General features: G+C 44.2%; 1 protein-coding gene across 3 annotated transcripts in view; it reads right to left on the bottom strand.

The window, feature by feature from the left end:
* LOC123505862 (mitogen-activated protein kinase kinase kinase 4-like) overlaps window positions 1-19918 on the bottom strand; it is a 47804-nt gene that overhangs the window by 24548 nt on the left and 3338 nt on the right. For 2 of the 3 annotated variants that reach the window (XM_045257667.1, XM_045257669.1), the window contains 19 exons: window positions 18455-18619; window positions 18139-18242; window positions 16355-16536; window positions 15117-15302; window positions 14335-14460; window positions 13404-14233; window positions 13119-13248; window positions 12342-12557; window positions 10494-10667; window positions 9950-10107; window positions 9407-9553; window positions 7864-8090; window positions 6843-7042; window positions 3414-3563; window positions 2142-2306; window positions 1545-1760; window positions 1040-1146; window positions 673-792; window positions 201-280 (listed from right to left, as the gene is read on the bottom strand). In XM_045257667.1, coding sequence (XP_045113602.1) covers window positions 201-280; window positions 673-792; window positions 1040-1146; window positions 1545-1760; window positions 2142-2306; window positions 3414-3563; window positions 6843-7042; window positions 7864-8090; window positions 9407-9553; window positions 9950-10107; window positions 10494-10667; window positions 12342-12557; window positions 13119-13248; window positions 13404-14233; window positions 14335-14460; window positions 15117-15302; window positions 16355-16536; window positions 18139-18242; window positions 18455-18619 — 3683 coding nt within the window. The remainder of the gene's footprint in view (window positions 1-200; window positions 281-672; window positions 793-1039; window positions 1147-1544; window positions 1761-2141; window positions 2307-3413; window positions 3564-6842; window positions 7043-7863; window positions 8091-9406; window positions 9554-9949; window positions 10108-10493; window positions 10668-12341; window positions 12558-13118; window positions 13249-13403; window positions 14234-14334; window positions 14461-15116; window positions 15303-16354; window positions 16537-18138; window positions 18243-18454; window positions 18620-19918) is intronic. The other variant, XM_045257668.1, reaches the window with a different exon arrangement.

Genomic DNA, 19918 nt, shown 5'->3' with positions numbered 1-19918 from the left:
ACATGCTGGATCAATGTGTCAATGGGTGATTGTAATGTGTGCATGTCTAGGCTGACTTAAAGATGTCTGGTGCCTACTGCTACCACAAAGATTATGTTCACTGTAGTATGTGTCATTGTTTTAGTAATCAGCGGTGTAATCAAATAGCTATGAAGATTCCGAAGGCTACTGGGAGCTGGCTGAGGCAGGAGAGGCCTTACCTGAGGAGTACTGGCTGGGGGAGTCTGTGACATCCACTAGCTTCTCTGCGTTGGGCTGACTTCTGCGCATCAAGTGCCGCCTGCAATCACCGGAAAAGAACATACCTAAGTCACTCTTGGCAGAATAAATCCACTTAAACTTTGGCATTCACTTCCACATAACATCAAATCGGGTGACACGTTGACATAAGTATCATCAGACATTTCTATGAATCTATCTTTATATACTCATACACACATCATTCACACTCTTAGCCCCATCAGCACATGGTAGAAAGAGAAAGTCTTATGGATCACCCTATTACACCCCGGGAGCTTAGCCATAGCACAGCTGGCCACATACATCCATAGCAAGGCTGGACAGTGAGAGTAAACATAAATTAATTTTAACTGCAACTTAACCTCAAATTTGACACGATAGCTTGAGTCACAGTGAGGCCTCTCTTTCACCATAAGCCTGCCAGTGCCTCACCTGAGCAGTGGACTGTCTGTGGGATTGATGACAGGAGAGCAGTCACCCTGGGAGGAGGACGACTGAGTGGACAGGGACCTCTCTGGCGCATGGTGGACGATGGATGACGTTGATGATGACCTGGGAGATGCAATGAGACACATCAATAAGTATCTTACTCACCTAAATAATCATTTGTGTTTGAGATAAGCATAAAAAGACTAATTGTACTACCACTTTATTTTTCTTTGAGGTTATACACACGGGTATCTAAATATACTTTACACGTCTATATTGATCTCCTCTTCAGCGTGAAACCAAAAGAGCCACACAATGACATCTCCCAGCCAGCACCACAGAGTCTCCTTCACTCAGCACACCACCCTACCTGAAGTGCCTGGGCAGCACCGGTGTGAGGGGCGTGCACGGCTGCTTGGGCTCCGGTACGGTGCCGATGATGTAGTCACGGCAGCATTCAATCTCCTTCACCAGTTCCTGAAGGGAAGCTCTGAGTCATAAACTGTACACACCTGAATCTATCTATCTATGAAACAGGCCAAGGTAAAACATTACATCCTGTCTTGGCTGCTTTCTTATGCAGATCTAAATCCCATTGTTTTTATCCCTTTCATTCAAAATTCCACATCTTTCTCTCTAATATCTTGCTTCCTCTGTTCCTCAATGGGTTAGCCATGGCAGACAGTTTGCACAATACTCTTCCTCTCAACATTTCTATTATGGACCCTTTATCTTAGCCTTCTACCTTCTAACTAGCCTTCCCTTCCTATTACCACCTTCAATTTCTATTTACACACACTTCCTTTACAAGGAAGAGCAAGAGAGAGAGAGAGAGCACACACAATGAGCCCCACAGCCCTAATATCTCCGCTCACCTGGAAGTCCTGTTCCTGGAGGTAGCAGGTGTTGTGAGGGTTGCAAACAAACACGATAAACTCCAAGCCAGCATTAGCCCACCTCGGCCGGCATCCCCTCCCCTGTGAGTAGTGCGCCTTCACAAACTTCATCCACATGCGAGCCAGGTTGACCAGCATTGGCGCCACCTCAGCCCGGTGCTGCCCCGTCACCAGGCGTGTCACCTCCTTGTGGTACTGCCCAGAGGAAACACACAAACACACACACACACACACACACACACACACACACACACACACACACACACACACAGAGAGAGAGAGAGAGAGAGAGAGAGAGAGAGAGAGAGAGAGAGAGAGAGAGAGAGAGAGAGAGAGAGAGAGAGAGAGAGAGAGAGAGAGAGAGAGAGAGAGAGAGAGAATTACCTAATACATTAAAAAGTAACCAGAGAAAAAAAATTATGAAAGAAGATGATGCATGAAAACCACAAAATAAATCAACAAAAAAATAAATATTAAATAAATAAATAAGTGAATAAATAAAAAAAATCCAAAAGAAAAAAAAGGAAAAAGAAAAGGAAAAAAGGACAAAAGAAACAGATAAAGACACCACCGTACCTCAAAGCCAAACATGAAGTATTGGTGCACTACGTCGCGGGTCACCAAGTGCAGGTGGTGGCGCTCGCTCTCCTCCATGTCGGGCGTCACCACCTCCAGGTCGGTGAGGCTCTCCACCTGACGCACATTCTTCACCAAGTTGTCACACAGACCCAGAGCCTCTTTCTGTGGATGTAATGGTTAGGTGAGGTAAGGTAAGGTAAGGTAAGGTAAGGTAAGGTAAGGTAAGGTAAGGTAAGGTGAGGTGAGGTGAGGTGAGGTGAGGTGAGGTGAGGTGAGGTGAGGTAAGGTAAGGTAAGGTAAGGTGAGATTAGATTAGATTAGATTAAGTTAGGTTAGGTAAGTCTATGGTTTGGTTTGGTTCAGTTTGTGGAGGTGATGGGAAGTGTCAAGTGTGTGTTCTGGGGTGTTTGATGGGAAGTGTCAAGTGTGTTCTGGGGTGTTTTGAAAGTGTCAGGATGTTCTGGGGTGTTTGATGGTAGGTGTCGATGTTCTGGGGTGTTTTAAAAAGTGTCAGGGTGTTCTGGGGTGTTTCATAGTCATCTGTGTGTGTGCTGTGTTGTTTCTAGGGTGTAATAAGGTGTTCTGTATCACAAGAGATACACTGGCAAGGGCACAAATGAAACTGTTCTTTATGTGTATTCTGATACGAAAGCTTATTGTGACTGCATGCATTATAGTGTTCTCAAGATGGTGTATGTATTGCCTTGTTGACTGCAGTTGGTATTCTAAAACACTTTCAGTTGTCATTAAGCCCTTCAATACTGGGACACACTTTTACCTTGAGATTTGTGTAAGATTAGACCATTTTATTGACATTAGAAAGGGTCTATGGAGGTCAGAAGATTAATGGTCCAGAATCTTCACTATTTTAACTCTGACAGAAGTTTCTGAAGCAGTATAAAATTGCCAAATAGTAAGCAGAATGAATATGGAAATACATCTTGGTACTGAAGGGGTTAAGTTGTTCATATGCCAGAGATATCACTAAGCAAGTTGTCATGATTTTTCTCCACTGATGTGTCAAAATCTTTGTTAAATTGTCTCTAGAATCATAAAACCCTCAAAGGTCAGAAAAATCTTTACTCATGGTGTTTTTCCTCATGGCTGGTGCAGAATCACAAAAATCATCAAAATACTCTTCAAAAATTACAATAATTTCTGCAAGGGAAAATCTAATCATCAAAATATCCTTCAAAATCACAATAACTTCTGCAAGGAAAAATTTAATCAAGGATCAACACTACTGCTTTCCTCCTGCTTCAGTGTTACCTTGAGCTCATCGATGGAGTGCGTGACAGCCTTGTTGGGTGCTGTCTGATCCCGCATAAGAGTCACGGTGCTGCCCATGCAGTGCTGGAACTCCCTCCGCAGAGGAACAAGCATCGTGCCCGACGACACCACCACCAGTAGACTTGTAACCTGTTCATAGGAAGTGGAGTGGAAACATTAGCACTCTGATATTCAGTTGGTTATTTACCGACACACCAGCCTGACACATGCATGAGAGGAGAGTGAAGACAAAGTACATATCACATTCCCATCCATCATTCCATCCACCAACACACATGCACACACATACATCCTACAGGCACATCAATTTACTCACCAACACACACACACACACACGCCCGGTAACTCAGTGGTTAGAGCGCTGGCTTCACAAGCCAGAGGACCGGGGTTCGATTCCCCGGCTGGGTGGAGATATTTGGGTGTGTCTCCTTTCACGTGTAGCCCCTGTTCACCTAGCAGTGAGTAGGTACAGGATGTAAATCAAGGAGTTGTGACCTTGTTGTCCCAGTGTGTGGTGCGTGCCTGGTCTCAGGCCTATCCGAAGATCGGAAATAATGAGCTCTGAGCTCGTTCCGTAGGGTAACGCCTGGCTGTCTCGCCAGAGACTGCAGCAGATCAAACAGTGAAACACACACACACACACACACACACACACACACACACACACACACACACACACACACACACACACACACACGAGATGGAGCATGGAAAAGGTGGAGAAGAAACAGAAATCCAGAAAATAAGGAAAACTTCAAAACAGCAAGAAATGAATATGCTAAGGTGAGAAAGGAAGAAGAAAAGAACTATGAAAAGGACATTGTCGAAAATGTAAGGAACAACCAAAATTGTTCTACAGATTCATAAATGGAAAAATAAGACAAAAAGAAACAATAGAAAGGTTAAAAGGAGAAAACGGAATGGTGGAAGACCCAAAAGTATGGCAGAACTGTTAAATAGTAAATTTCATGAGGTCTTTACTAAGGAATCCAAATTTGAAAGACCACAGGGTAATAGAGAGACTGTCTATATGAAAGAGATTAAAGTAACCAAGCTTGAAATAAAAAGTTGATGACGGAATTGGATGAGGAAAAGGCAATGGGACCGGATGAAGTCTCAGGCAGAATACTGAAAGAATGTAGGGAAGAACTAGCAAGTCCAATATACAACATCATAAAATGCTCAATAGAAAATGGAACAGTGCCAGTGGAGTGGAAAAGAGCTGAGGTGGTTCCCATATATAAGAGCGGAAGGAAGGAAGAACCTTTAAATTACAGGCCGGTATCACTAACTAGTGTAATATGCAAGATGTGTGAAAAGTAATAAAGAAGCAATGGATCGAGTTTCTTGAAGACAACAAAATATTATCAAATAGCCAATTTGGTTTTAGAAAAGGTCGGTCATGTGTGACAAATTTATTGAGTTTCTACTCTAGAATAGTTGATAAAGTACAAGAGAGAGAGGATGGGTTGACTGTATTTATTTAGATCTAAAAAGGCTTTTGATAAAGTGCCACATGAAAGATTACTATGGAAGTTAGAGGAGAAGGGTGGCTTAAAAGGAAGCACATTGAGATGGATGAAGAATTACTTAAGGGGAGAGAAATAAGGACGATAGTTAAAGATATGAAGTCCAAGTGGAGAACAGTAGACAGCGGAGTGCCACAGGGTCAGTATTGGCACCAATACTTTTTCTCGTATATATAAATGACATGCCAGAGGGAGTGAACAGCTACATAAATCTGTTTATGGACGATGCGAAACTGTGCAGAGTCATTAAACAAAAGAGGATTGTGAAATACTACAGGAAGACTTAAACAAGATCTGGAAATGGAGCAAAAATGGGAGATGGAATTCAATGTGGACAAAAGCCATGTCATGGAAATGGGAAAAGTGAAAGACGACCAGTGGGAATCTATAAGATGGGAGATGGAGTAGAACTAGAAAAGTAAAAAGGAAAAGGACTTGGGAGTGACAATGGAAGAAAATAATCAACCGGTTAGCCATATTGATAGAATTTTCAGAGAGACGTATAATTTGCTAAGGAATATTGGAGTAGCATTTCACTATATGGACAAGGAAATGATGAAGAAATTGATAAGTACTAAAATAAGACCTAGATTGGAATATGCAGGAGTTGTGTGGACTCCCCATAAAAAGAAACACATAAGAAAATTAGAGAGACTACAAAAATGGCTACAAGAATGGTTCCAGAATTTAAAGGGATGGCATATGAGGAGAGACTAAAGGCAATGGATCTACCAACCTTGGAGCAGAGAAGAGAGAGAGGATCTGATACAAGTTTATAAATTGATTAACGGAATGGATGAAGTGGATAATGAGAAACTGATCCTGAGAGAAGAATATGACTTTAGAAGCACAAGATCGCATAGTAAGAAACTAAGCAAGGGACGATGTCTGAGAGATGTTAAAAAATTTAGTTTCCCGCAAAGATGTGTTGAGACTTGGAACAGTTTGAGTGAGGAAGTGGTATCAGCAAAGAGTGTACATAGTTTTAAAGAAAAATTGGATAAGTGTAGATATGGAGACGGGACCACACGAGCATAAAGCCCAGGCCCTGTAAAACTACAACTAGGTAAATACAACTAGGTAAATACACACACACACACACACACACAAACACAAACACACACACAAAGCTGAAACACTCACCAACACTATCTTACAATCACGAATATTTATCCACTCCAAAACATTAACTAAACCAGCACTCACACACTGAACTCAACACTACAACACCACAAAGCTCATCACCACTTCACTGCAATCAATCACACAGCCTTTACATATCCAAAGACACCTCCCGGCAAAACATCCTTCCAAGTTAACTTCAGCCTAGCATCACACTCCACCAAGCATCACCTCACTACAATTAATGACACCATCCACATGCAAGTAGTTTATTTCTTTGTGGTGTTGCCTCAGGAATGGAATTTGGTACAGGTTAGGGAACAGTCTCCAGAGCAGGGAACCGTCTCACCATGAAGGGACAGGATTAAAATAATGTCAGACCTTGCTGTGCTGCACTTAAATTCTTGGCATGTAGTACAGTAGTCAAAGAGATTATCCATTTCCACTAGAGACTGACATGGCTAAGAGTGTGAATGATGTGTGCTTGAGTGTGTGGTGCTGTGTGGGACTAGTGACCTGGTGTACAAATAGATAAACAAACCTTTATGCACTATCCACAAACTTCAAGGAGAGGGTGTTTCAAGGGAGGGGTTCAACAAGATTTCAAGACATTTACCCCTTTTAAGACTAACTCTCTCAGACCTGCAAGAGGACTGGCAACTTAGTGGGTCTTTTTTTTGTTTTGTTGCCCTTGGCCAGCTTTCCCCTCTTACAGAAAAAAAAGAAAGAAAACATCCATGCAAGCTGCACCACCCACCACAATCCTGGACAGAGTGATGGTACAGTCGGCTGTTGGTTCAATCTCAATGACGTCCCCCGACCAGCGGCAGGAGGAGGCCAGGTTGTCACACCGCATCAGCACCAGGTAGCCTCCCAGCTCGTCATCCTCCTGGTCCATGCCGCCCACCCTCATGTCCAGCAGGTTCCAGATGTACTCCCGCTTGTCCTTGATGCGCCCTGAGGAATAGCTGGCTTTAGAGATGCCTCTGGGCTTGATGGGTGGGTGGATGGGTATCAATGTGGCTAAGGAAACAGGTGCAGGTAAATAGATACAGACAAACATTAAGAGAGTAACAAGGGTAATAAAAAGTTACACCACAGGCTTACTGAATGTCAAAGCAGTAAATGGATAACCAATTGAACTGATCCACATTTTGAAAGACATAAAAATGTACTTGGTTACACACTTACATAGAACATAAGAGCTATGAAAATAAAGGAAGCTACAAGAAACCATCCAGCACACACCAGCCTATTTGCACTTATATGCCTTTTTCTAGAACAGCTGTACATAGAAACCAATTATATATGTGTGTGTGTGTGTGTGTGTGTGTGTGTGTGTGTGTGTGTGTGTGTGTGTGTGTGTGTGTGTGTGTGTGTGTGTGTGTGTGTGTGTTTCATTATTTGATCTGCTGCAGTCTCTGACGAGACAGCCAGACATTACCCTACGGAACGAGCTCAGAGCTCATTATTTCCGATCTTCAGATAGGCCTGAGACCAGGCACACACCACACACCGGGACAACAAGGTCACAACTCCTCGATTTACATCCCGTACCTACTCACTGCTAGGTGAACAGGGGCTACACGTGAAAGGAGACACACCCAAATATCTCCACCCGGCCGGGGAATCAAACCCCGGTCCTCTGGCTTGTGAAGCCAGCACTCTAACCACTGAGCTACCGGTGTGTGTGTGTGTGTGTGTGTGTGTGTTGTATAATAGGATATGTTGTCACTGTATGGTATGGCCAGGACTGAATAGGGAGAGAAGTGTTGCACCTGGCACAAAGATGAAGTGGTTGTGGCTGTGAGGCGCCAACACCTTCACGTGACCAGTGAGCTGCAGCCGGGTCAGCACCAGCTCTGGCTCCTCACACAGACTGAACTCAGCAGCCACCTCCAGGTCTTTCCTCAGCATCTTGGCCAGCCCAGCAGCACGCAGCGACCGCTCCCGAGTCTCTGCCAGCAACACCTGCAGTGCCCGGCACCGCTGCAGCAGACGCTTCCTGCCAGCAGGAGGACCAATTGGCAAAGGTGGAAAAAGGAAAACCAAACAGGAAAGGAAACTTTGTGACATAAAGCAATGGAAGTGAAAAAGTGAGAATCAATATGGCTCTATACAATCTATCATGCTAGTTTTGTGTGAGGAATGGATGGCAGTGGATGGTGTGGTGTGGGAGCATGACTAACACAACATACAGGAGGATGAACACACTTTAGGGAAGCAATGGCGTAGTGGATAAGGTGGTGAGTGTGGGATCGGTCAGACGTCCACACGTAGGTTTGAATCCCACCACATACTGCTTTGAAGCTATGCCATTCGTGGAGTAGTTTAAAGTTACCTACGTGTCACCATGATACCCAGGTTCTAGGTGGTTATATCAATGATGCACTTAAGTGGTGATATGGGCCCTAATATGGGTACCACTATAAATGAAATTGCCTGTGCCAGTAATGGGTGGAAGCTGAACAGTGCTTCCCACATATACTCTTCAAGTATGCCTACAGGCACTATAGGCCATAAAAAAATAAATAAATAAAAAAAAACTTACATAAAGAAAAAAAGGATTATGATGAAGATGTAGCATAGAATCTAAAAAAAATGGTATAAAATCACATTGGGTGATGAGATAATGAGACAACATACAGAATGAAATAAAAGATTGTAATATACTGTCCATAAAGAGAAAGACCAAGGCCAAGGGCTGAACTTACCACGCAACTCCACCTCTCTCTGAAAGGAACAGTGTTTAGTTCAAGTATTCTTTGTGATCCAGACTGTGTTCCCATGTCTGTCCAAAGCCACTGTAACAAAGCCATTCTGTATCACCTTACCACCAAGACACCCTCACCACCACCATTACCTCCCGCAAACAACACCACCACCTCCTTCACATCACCACCAAGACACCCTCACCACCACCACCACCACCACCACCTCCCTCAAAACCAAGACACCGTCACCATCACCACCACCACCACCACCATTACCTCCCTCACACAGCACCACTACCACCTTCACATCACCACCAAGTCATCCTCACCGCCACTACCACCAACAACTACCTCATATAATACCACCACCATCTCCCTCATACACCACCAAGACACCCTCACCATCATCACCATTACCTCCCTCACACCACCAGCATGATACCACCACCACCACCAGCACGACACCACCACCACCTCCCTCACACCACCACCACCACCATTATCTCCCTCACATACCACCAAGACACCCTTACCATCACCACCATTATCTCCCTTACACCACAATACCACCACCACCACCACCACCACCTGCCTCACACATACTCACTTCTGAATCTCGTCCTGCTCCAAGTCTTCATCCTCCTCAGCATCGTCCAAGTTGCCAAGGGTGGAGTCCTGCATGGCCGCCATCTGGTCGTCTATACCGGTGTCGATGAAGTCACCAACACTGCACAGCATGTGGCAGGCAATGTTGCTGCAAGACAAGGCCACTCTGAGCTCTGCTTCTGTCTTTGCTGGTTACACGACTGTATGAGTGTGTGTTTCTTTCCATAATGCCACTGATATAGCTCGCAATTTATTCTTTTTTTTATTCCATGTATTTGACATCTTTTTAAAGGGTAATTTTTTAAAGATTTGTTTTTCCTTCTAAACATGACTGTATTAGGACTGGCATCTTCAGCATGTCTTTTTCAACCTCTCTTGTTACTGACTGGAAACCATCTTACAACAAAAGTAAATCAATCAAAATAGATAAAAATGCTAAAGTATCTTAATCAAAAAGCCAATTGAGAGTTCAAGTCTTTTTCTTCACAGACACACAAGCTCCTCTCCCCAACAGACATGCAGCACACAGGAGCAGTTGGCTCACCAGAAGCGTGTGGCTGCCAGGCTGTCCCCCTCGGTGACATGGGGACAAGTGGCCTGCACGAAGCGCCACTCCTCTTGCAGGAAGTTGCGCTGCAGACCTGAGGCATGAGGCTCCCGATGCAGCATACACACAAACTGGTCCAGCCACTCCAGATACACCTGCAGGCACACAAACACACAGTGACAACGGTCCAGTGGCTTAGTGCAGTGCAGTCTTATTCCTGACCATTCTTCAACAGGATGGCTAGTGTCAATAGTTCACTTGTACTACTGAAGAAACACCAAGGTGATACAAGCCCGAATCATGAAAATGCAAAGTTGTGTGTGTCACTTTTTTTATTTCCCTAACCTTAAGATTAGCACTTTCCTGTGATGATGAGATAGGTCATAAGTTTCTATTTTTTCTCAACACACATACAAACACACACAAAAGCAGAAACAACAGTACTATTTTACAATCACAAGTCTTTCTTAATTCCTTCAAAACATTAACTAAACCAGCTTTCACACACACACACACACACACTGTGCCGTGGCTGCCTCACCTCCAGCATCCTCTTAATATTGGTGTCCAGCTCCTCGATGGCCTGATTCTGCCGCATCTCCAGGTTTTCCCGCAGCTTTGGGGTGAGGTGGGCAAACAGTGCATGACACACTCGCAAGTACTTCTGCCTCACCAGCACCGCAAACTTCACTCCCTCCTTGTACTCCCTCATCAGCTGAAAACCACAGTAACAAATGCATCAAAACGAGTAACAAGATGAAAGTAAAGGAAACATTGATGTGAAGATTAGCAAATAAAATGTTTACAGACAAATACAGGCAACCCCCACTTAACGAAGGGGTTACGTTCCTAAAAAACACTTCGTTAAGCGAACCGATTATAACAAGTTTAACCCCTGATTTGAACTTCCATTGAGAGTAAGCAAAGCGAGAGTGCATCATAGTACAGTAAAAGGTTTAATGAAAGTAAAAATTATGAAGTTAAACATTTAGGTAGTTTAATTTAAGTCATTATAATGTACACTAATGTATGTATGTACGTAACTTTATAATGTTGATGATCTTAACTTTATGAAGGGAGGGAGAGTGAAACGGAAATACACTAACCGGCAACCTGTGGAATGTAAACAAAGTGCGCATCATGGTACCACATACAAAACTTATGTACCACATTTCCACAAGGCTTTCCATTTTATCCATTGTAGAGTCACGAGTTCAGGTGGTTCTTTAGCTTTCAAGGAAGATGCGGTCTCACCAGCCTTCTTAATAGAGTCTGCTGACTTGAAAATAGTAGACAGTAGATGGAGTCAAGATGGTGGCAAGCAATGTTATTAGTTTTCTGGCCTCTCTTGTCTGTGAATAATACCCAGCTTCACTTCGAGAGTAAGACACTTCCTGGTCTTCTTAGGAACGTTAGGCCACATTGCAGGGTGTTTTGGTGGTAAGTTGAACTAGGGAAGATGAGCTGCTGGTGACGCTGTTATGTTTTGACTGGGGAGTGAGTGGTGCACGTGATCTTGATTTTGATCTTGATGCTACAGGTGACGCAGAATTTCTTCTGAGTCAGGCCTTTGTATCGGCAGTGCCTGTGTTGTCCACGAGAGGCTTGATCTTGATCTTTATTCTACAGGTGTCCCAGGATTTCTCCTGAGCCAGGCCTTAGTACCAGCAGCTCCTGGTGTATTCGAAAGCCTGTCAGCTTGCATGACACGGTGGGGCTTTCAAATTTGGAAAAAAATACCTGGATAAAACTTCGTTAAAGCGAGTTTGGTGTTCGTTAAACGAGCAACGAAAACAATGAAACCTTCGTTGTAGCGAAAAATTTCGTTGTGTGAACCTTCGTTAAACGGGGGTTGCCTGTATGAAGTTGATAATCATCTGTAACTATGTAATTATTAACAGCACTAAAGGCAATGAAATCTTTGCAAGTACCGACAAGAAGGAAAATTGGGAATCATAAGAATAGATTAACAATTTCCGACCAGTGTAATGTTTGGAGGCAACTGTGGAAGATGTCTCACAGTGGTTGGTAATTAGGAATAAAACACGTCACGTGGCAGGGAAAGTGATACGAAGAATCCAGTATTTTTTTGTTTTATTGTATTTATTTATTTTTCCCTTGGCCAGTACCACTCTTAACCTCTTCAATACGTAACAAATTTTTATCCTGAGATTTGTGTACGATTAGACCATTTTATTGACATTAGAAAAGGTCATTGGAGCTCAAAAGATTGGTGGCCAGTCTTCACTACTTTAATCCCCCACATGAGTTTCTGAAGCTGTAGAAAATCACCAAATAGTCACCAGGATGAATATGGAAATGCATCATGGTACTCAAGGGATTAAATAAATAAATAATAAGTTAGGTGAGCAGATGGAGCGCCCCTCACCTCCCTGATGCTGAGCCGCGATGGTTTCTCCGGCATCTGCTCCAGGCGCAGCTTGAGACACTCCCGCATCATCTGCAGTGACACGGACGACAGGAAGATGAAGAGTGCATAGAAGGACGGCAGCCCCATCTCAGTGAACTTTGCCGTCCATGCCTTGTGCCGACTAAGCTCCTGCGATGTCTCCGCCAGCGCTTTGGACATGATATCCGAGTCAGCCTGAGGGAAACACAGAAATACCTATTGAAAGACATCTCATGCCACACAGGAACACTCCATCTGAATCTATGTCGTCGCTTTCTTCACAAAGCAGAATGTTCACGACACCTTCAAAACAAATAACAAAATGTTTGGTGTGGTGTGGTGATCCATGACACTTCCCCTTTCCACCAGAGACAGAGAGATAAGAGAGTGTGGTGTTTTGTCTTTGCCATTCCATGTGGGATTGATGGCCTGGTATATAGATGGGCAGGTGAATAACAGTCTTTTAAGCACTATTTACAGACATGTGGCATGAATCTTGCCACAAATGTTCCTGGTCTTTGATATATGGAGGACACCCACGCCTTTAAATATTTACAGCTTAAATTGGCAATGCATTGAATAATATTCTAACATTCAGAAAGAACCTGAGGTGAAGGGAATAAGGTTATCAAATAAACACACTGAATCAGTCCCAGCAATCCCTCACAGGTATGTCCATACAGCAGTGCACAGCAAGGTGACTGCACTACCACCACTACTACTACTACTACCACTACTACTACTACCACCACTCACCCTCTTCTTGTCATCATGGTTGAACTCCAGGACACACATGGTGCGGTTCATTACGTCCCGGATCACTTCTGCGACCTTGTCAAATGTCTTCTTCATGCCCTTGTTCCTCAGAAGCTTCTCCACATACTTCCTGCAAGGACAATACTTCAGTAAAGGCACTCAACCATCTCTAGCATGCCACCACACCACATTGCAACCCTCAGTGCCAAACACACACACACACACACACACACACACACACACACACACACACACACACACACCAGCACAACCGTGCCTCAGCACCTGTAAGGGTTGGCCTCGATGAAGATGTCGCTGAGGCAGCGGCGCAGGCCCGAGGAGGCCTGACCCGCCTGGCCCACTGAGTGGCTGGGGGGCATCAGAAGGCCACTGTTGGTGCTGGCGGTGGTGTGGCCTGAGTCAGTGGAGTTGTTGGAGTCTGAGGGGTTGGAGCTGGCGTCAGACTTGTCGCTGTCGATGACGAAGCGGACATTGGACATGGATAAGGACTTTGGGACCTGCACCTCCGCCTCCTGGGGACTCTCCTCAAACTGCTGGGAGAACTGTGTCCCTGAGTCATAGCTGGAGGTTGGGGTTGTGGTGTCAATAAAATCGGTGGTGAGGTCAGGCCAAGGGATAAGGGTGTTGGTCATGTTGCCAAGAAGCTTTCCGAGGACCTTCACCTTCATCCTGAGCTGCACGGTCATGTTGTACCACACACACAGCGCCTTGTACCGGTTGATGAAGCTGTCCTGCTTCCACTCAGGATGGTGGAAAGCCAGCTTCTCGGTGGAGGGGAAAAGGGACTCAGCATAGTCAAGTTTTTTCAGCAGTGTAGCGACCTGAACAAGGGCCTTGGTCTGGTTGTCCTTGCAGGGCACACACCAGATGGACAGACACCCCTCACACTCCTCTCCCCCCACCATCCTGCTGCCGCCTGCCCCATCCGGCAGGTCATGGGCCGCCACCGGGATGCCGCCAATCCTCAGGTCGCCCGCTGTCACCAGCTCATCAACTGTTGTTATCTTCTTACTAGAAAAACTGGAGACACTTTCCTTCTCAGGTCTGTCTGGATCAAATTTGAAGTTGAGAACTTCCTGGATAATCTCCAAAACCTGCAAACAAAGGAACATGACATCAGCACAAATAACATGAAATATATTGAACAAGTACCACCCCAATAACAGTACTGTATCCAGGAGGCTGTCTGTGTTACCTCATTCCTCTTTATCATCAGCTGGAGGTCATAAGTGGTGCAGTCAATGCCAGCCCGCCATGCCTGCAGCTCCAGCCACAGTATCTCATAGAGCTCCTGTTGGTACAGGGCCTCTTCTTCACTCTGCTGGGGGGACACAGGGAGTCAGTTCAAGACAGACATTTGATGGAAAGCATCAGACTGTTACTGCTACAGGAGAACAATTCACTACTACTGCTGGGGCAAACAAAAGAACATAGGGCTATCTCTGGACATCTGAAGTAGAGCCACTGATTATCAATGCTACAAGAAACAATGAGCCACTAACTGTCAATGCTACAGGAAACAATGGAATGCAGAGAGTCAGGTGAAGACATTTGAGGGAGAGCAACAGCTAGTTAATGCTAGGGACAACAGGAATGTAAGGAGTCACTTCTCAACGCATGATGGAGACCAGGAGACTGACTGACACTATAAAGAAATGTCACATCTTAACCCCTTCAGTACTATAGTACATTTTCATATTCATTCTGGTTACTATTTGGTAATTTCATACAGTTTCAAAAATTCATGTGGGCATTAAAATAGTGGAAACTCTGGCTACTAATCTTCCTAATGTCAATAAAATCCTCAAATCATACCCATTATGATAAAAATGCATTCCCATACTGAAGGGGTCAAACACACTGACACAGACCACTGGCGAGTCTGCTAAGTAAGAACAAAATGACAACCATAAATAGGTAAAAAGACACATTATTGACCACCAAGTTGGCAAGTAAGTGGAGTGGTGGTGCCTGTACCTGTCGGCTGCTGAAGGTCAAGTCCTGGGAGCCGACCTTGATCTGACCCTGCAGATGCTTGTAGTAGGCGACCCGGTCCTGCGGCAGCTCAGCGGTGGACTGCTTGCGGATCTCTGTCTGTTCTGTGTCATCGTCGTCATTCACCTTGCGGCAAGACACACTCATGTACCGCGTCCTCGATTCCACCTACGGGAGAAGTGCAAAGGTAACCACTCTGACCACACTTCCTTTGCTGTGTAGGTAGATAGATAAAGAGATTGATAGATGGAAAGATAGATAGATAAATACATGGATATATAGATGGATAGATAAATGGAAAGGTAGACAGATATATATAGATGGAAAGATTGATAGATAGATATATAGATGGATACATACAAGGATGGATAGATAGACAAATAGATAGATGGAAAGGTAGATAGATAGATAAATAGGTAGGTAGATAAATAAAGACCAATATATAGATAAACTAATATAGATGGAAAGAAAGATAGATAGATAGATTACATACCACAAATTAATAACATGAAGTAAGAAGACCACAATACAATAAAGAACACAACATAACTGAATAAATAAACAGATCAGTAAGCAAATGACGGTGGGGCAAATATGCTGTCACCACCACCATGACCACCACCACCAGCAGCAGTGAGGGCCAATGAGTGCTGCGGCAAAATGATACAAAACGTGTTACCTAAATGATGAAGGCAGACAGTGATGGAGTGTAAGAGCAACAGCAGCAAAGGAAGGTGACAATGCTGGACCACTGAGGCCAAGGGAGGATAGGGGAGTGAACAAAATAACATGTAATACTCAATACAAAAGGGGCACAAAGGAAGTCCAAACACTGATGAGCCATGAGGTGTGTACTGGGCTGCTTGGGTGACTGCTGCATGCTATCAGTGGGAGAGACAGCAGGGTAAAAGCAGATAAAGTGAAGTGAGGTTGTGGTCATCTCCTTTACTTGAGTTTGAGGAGTAATGTGTCACAAATCAATGGTGTAAGTTCTAGACTAGTATAGGTTTCACTAGGGACTGGCAAATTAGTGTCTCTCTCTCTCTCTCTCTCTCTCTCTCTCTCTCTCTCTCTCTCTCTCTCTCCTTGTTGTTCTTGGCCAGTCCCTTTCTTACGTAAAAAAAAAAAAAGTAAATAAATGGACACCAAACAAATGGATAGGTCAAAACAATAACATAGCCAAGATATGCTCCAGCTGATGGTTTGGTAATATGCCTCACCTTGTATGCCGGGGAGAGGGGCGGCATGCTCTCACACCGCTCCTCACATTCCTGCGTGCTGAGGGTGCTCAACACACTCGTCAGGTTCTCAATGATGGATTTCTTGCGGTTCCTCTCCCGGGAACGCTTCCTGTCCTTGGACCGCTTCCTCTCTCGGAGGTGCTGGCGCGTCCTCTCTGGAGCTGCCGGGACACAGAACTGGGCTCCAGGTATGTTCAGGGGTATAATTCTAAGAAAGGATTGCACTTTCTACCAATGGAGCTGTGTAAATCTTGTACAGTTACAGAACCATGAGATTCCTTCCATTTCATGTGAAGCAGAAAGAAGAGTCATCCTGTTGTTTGACCTGCATACACTACCAAGTCTCAACTTAGCAATTACCTTCAATGACAGACTATGTAGCAACACAAGCATGCTAACAATATCACTGGCTGGTGCTCCAACGCACTGGCTGGCCTATAGACTGCCATCTTGCTCTAAAATATGCACCAAAATCATCAATCACCTCTACACAACAGACTGTGTGGACACAGACACTGAATTCTTACAAATACATCAAGGCTCTTGTGTGAACAAGTCAGCCTGCCACACACATTGCAATAATACAAGAACAAGTAAGCCAACCACAAAACAGGAACATCACACACTGACTGCAACACTATGGCAAGTCTGCATGAACTCGACTGGCAAAGTTACAGGACCAGTTTACAGCACCAAGTATGGCAGGTGATTCTGAGACTAAGTAAACAACAGCAGACACCAGGGCACCTTACACCTCGGTCCCTGACACTATGCCCACCAGGCCACACATTACACCAACACTGGCTGCACTACACCCAGGATTGCCTATTGCTTCAACAACAGCACCACTACACCAGTGTCTCCAGGACTGCTTACAGGGAGCACACTCACTTCAATACACAAACAGATATCACTCACAGCTGCACATACTGATTGATCCTCTGTGGATGACTGCAATGGGACACCAGAGTTTCCATGTTATTTTTTTGTCATTACTTTTCCCGTGGACATGCACATGAAATGTTTGTCTACCATTATCAAGGCCAAAATTTTCATCACAGCAATGACTTCGCTTGCCATTACACACTGATACCTGTTATGTGCACTATCAAGACATCTTCACAACTTTTCTATTCATGTTTTCATACACTGTAAGAAATCACCAGAATTCATAGTCCCTTATCTTTCATTCCCACACTACACTTCCTGTCAAAGACCAAAAAGCAAAAAAACAAGACATGATAAACTCCCTTGGAACTGTTACCAGATAAGAAAAGAAACACAGATGGAGAGAAGATAATCAGTGCAGTGTCACTTCCCATAGACATTTAGAAGGTCATGCTTACCAGTCACTGCCACTCCTGCTAGTGTTTTGGAGATAAAGTTCTCTTGTTCCTCCTTCTAATCACCCTTATCTATGTTATTTCTCACTCTCTGACCGTGACGTTAGAAACACACTTTATCTTTGCCTTGACAATCTGTACTAATCCCAAGCCTCAATCAACATCCTGTGATGGTTTATGCAATGCTCTCTACCTACACTGTCACACCACCACCATTGCTCTAACACAACATTCACCTCAGCAATGTGCTTGCTCAATGAAAACTAATAAAAAAAAAAACTGTTCCCCTCAATAATTAATTTCCCGAAATAATAATAAAAACAAAAGGAAATGCCTACAATAGATTGTTTGTCTCCTAGTCCATTTTCAATAAAAATGGTGTTCACTTCACCACCTCCAGTCAACACCTCACATACTCACAGGCCTCCGCAATGCCATGGTCGGTGAACCCTGGGAGGGAGAGGAACCGCTCAGAGGTGTCCCGCCTCTTCAGCGTTGCCTTAGCTGCCTCCTTGGCCTGCAAACTGTCATGACAAACACACACCTTAGCAATCAACTTGGCCATACTTGCAATGAGTCCTCACTATAACAAAAAAAAACTTTATTTCACAGAAGTAAGTTTTTTCTGAAAGAAGACAAGTTCAATTTATCACTGGCAAGTTCTAAGTGCACTAAGACAAAAGATATGAGTCCTTTCTACACCAAGACAGGTTTATTTCACCCCGGACTGACTCACCAGTAGGCGTCCCTCTCCTTCTGTCTGCGGAGCCGTGTGGTGCGAGGCGGTGTCCTTCCATACACCTTCATGTAATTGGCCAGTTCCTCCTCTTCCTGAGAGAAGGAGTCAAAACTCTCCACCCTCTCTGCTTCTTCTGAGATGATGAGTTCATCGCTGTTTGTCCTGTGGGAAGCAAAGCAAAGCAAGCTCCACTGCAAAGTTCAAGAGTTTTTTTCTTTTTTTCAAGTAAGCTGGCAGAGTTAAGTGCAAATGATGGGCATGTAAGAGTTTGGTGCTTTGTCAGCATCACTGCATACAAGATTGCCAGCCTGGTGTGAAGAGAGAGAGAGAGAGAGAGAGAGAGAGAGAGAGAGAGAGAGAGAGAGAGAGAGAGAGAGAGAGAGAGAGAGAGAGAGAGAGAGAGAGAGAGAGAGAGAGAGAGAGAGAGAATACTTGGCTGTCTCACTGCCAGGCATGATGTTGGTATTGCATCAATGTTCCCTACACACAAAATAACAATAACAAAGATCAGCTTCAGGTTTCTTTGTCATCCTCTGATAACAGAGAAGTGTCAACCTCACCAGTGGAAGCTGTAGCTGTCAGTGACCAGTAAGGCAGGCCTATCATTGCATTAGTCAGTCACTGTCAGTATATAAAATTAGACACAAATGACTCCTAAATCAAACCATCCAAAGCTAATATGTATATATGATACAACAATTTAATCAATGTATCACTTTTGAATGTTAATATTTATGCAATTAAAAAATATATCAGCAGAAATGTATCAGATTTAAAGCACTTTGCTAGACAGATGATGGGAGTTGATGCATCACGCTATATTCCTTCTTCATGTATCTGCTGTGGCTGTGTCTCCTCTGTCTGGTGTGCTCCAGTGGGATAAGGCAACAAAAGAAAATAAAGAACAAAGTTTTGGTCTTTTCAAAGCTACATGACTGGCAAGAGAGAGAGAGAGAGAGAGAGAGAGAGAGAGAGAGAGAGAGAGAGAGAGAGAGAGAGAGAGAGAGAGAGAGAGAGAGAGAGAGAGAGAGAGAGAGAGAGAGAGAGAGAGAGAGAGAGAGAGAGATGCATAATAAAAGTCCTGGTTCCTGCCGGTTATTTGATGATAGCTCCAGCTGGGACTGGAACTTGCTACATTCTGAGGCTACAGGCAGAAAACACCCAGCACAGCACTTGCCACTCACAACCTACCACTGACACTCTATCCCAACCCAAGGTGATCTGTGCAAACCTGAATGAAAATGAATAAATAGTACAGTGGAACCATGCGTGCTTTGGGGTCCGAGGGGTCTCAAAGTGCACAGGTTCAAATCCTGTCCACGGTTCGACTGTAGGTTGGGCTTCCTCACTCGGAGCAATGGTTTCCTAGAGGGTGGGCTTTGAGATAGGAGGTACCCCAAAAAGTATCCCCTTTAGCCCAGAAATTCCCGTGAAAAGCCCACATGGTATGAATAAAAAATT

Source organism: Portunus trituberculatus, chromosome 18 (genome assembly GCF_017591435.1).
Source record: "Portunus trituberculatus isolate SZX2019 chromosome 18, ASM1759143v1, whole genome shotgun sequence".
Lineage (NCBI taxonomy): Eukaryota > Metazoa > Arthropoda > Malacostraca > Decapoda > Portunidae > Portunus > Portunus trituberculatus.
The sequence above is the reverse complement of the archived record's forward strand: the minus strand, read 5'-3'. Positions and strand labels throughout refer to the sequence as shown.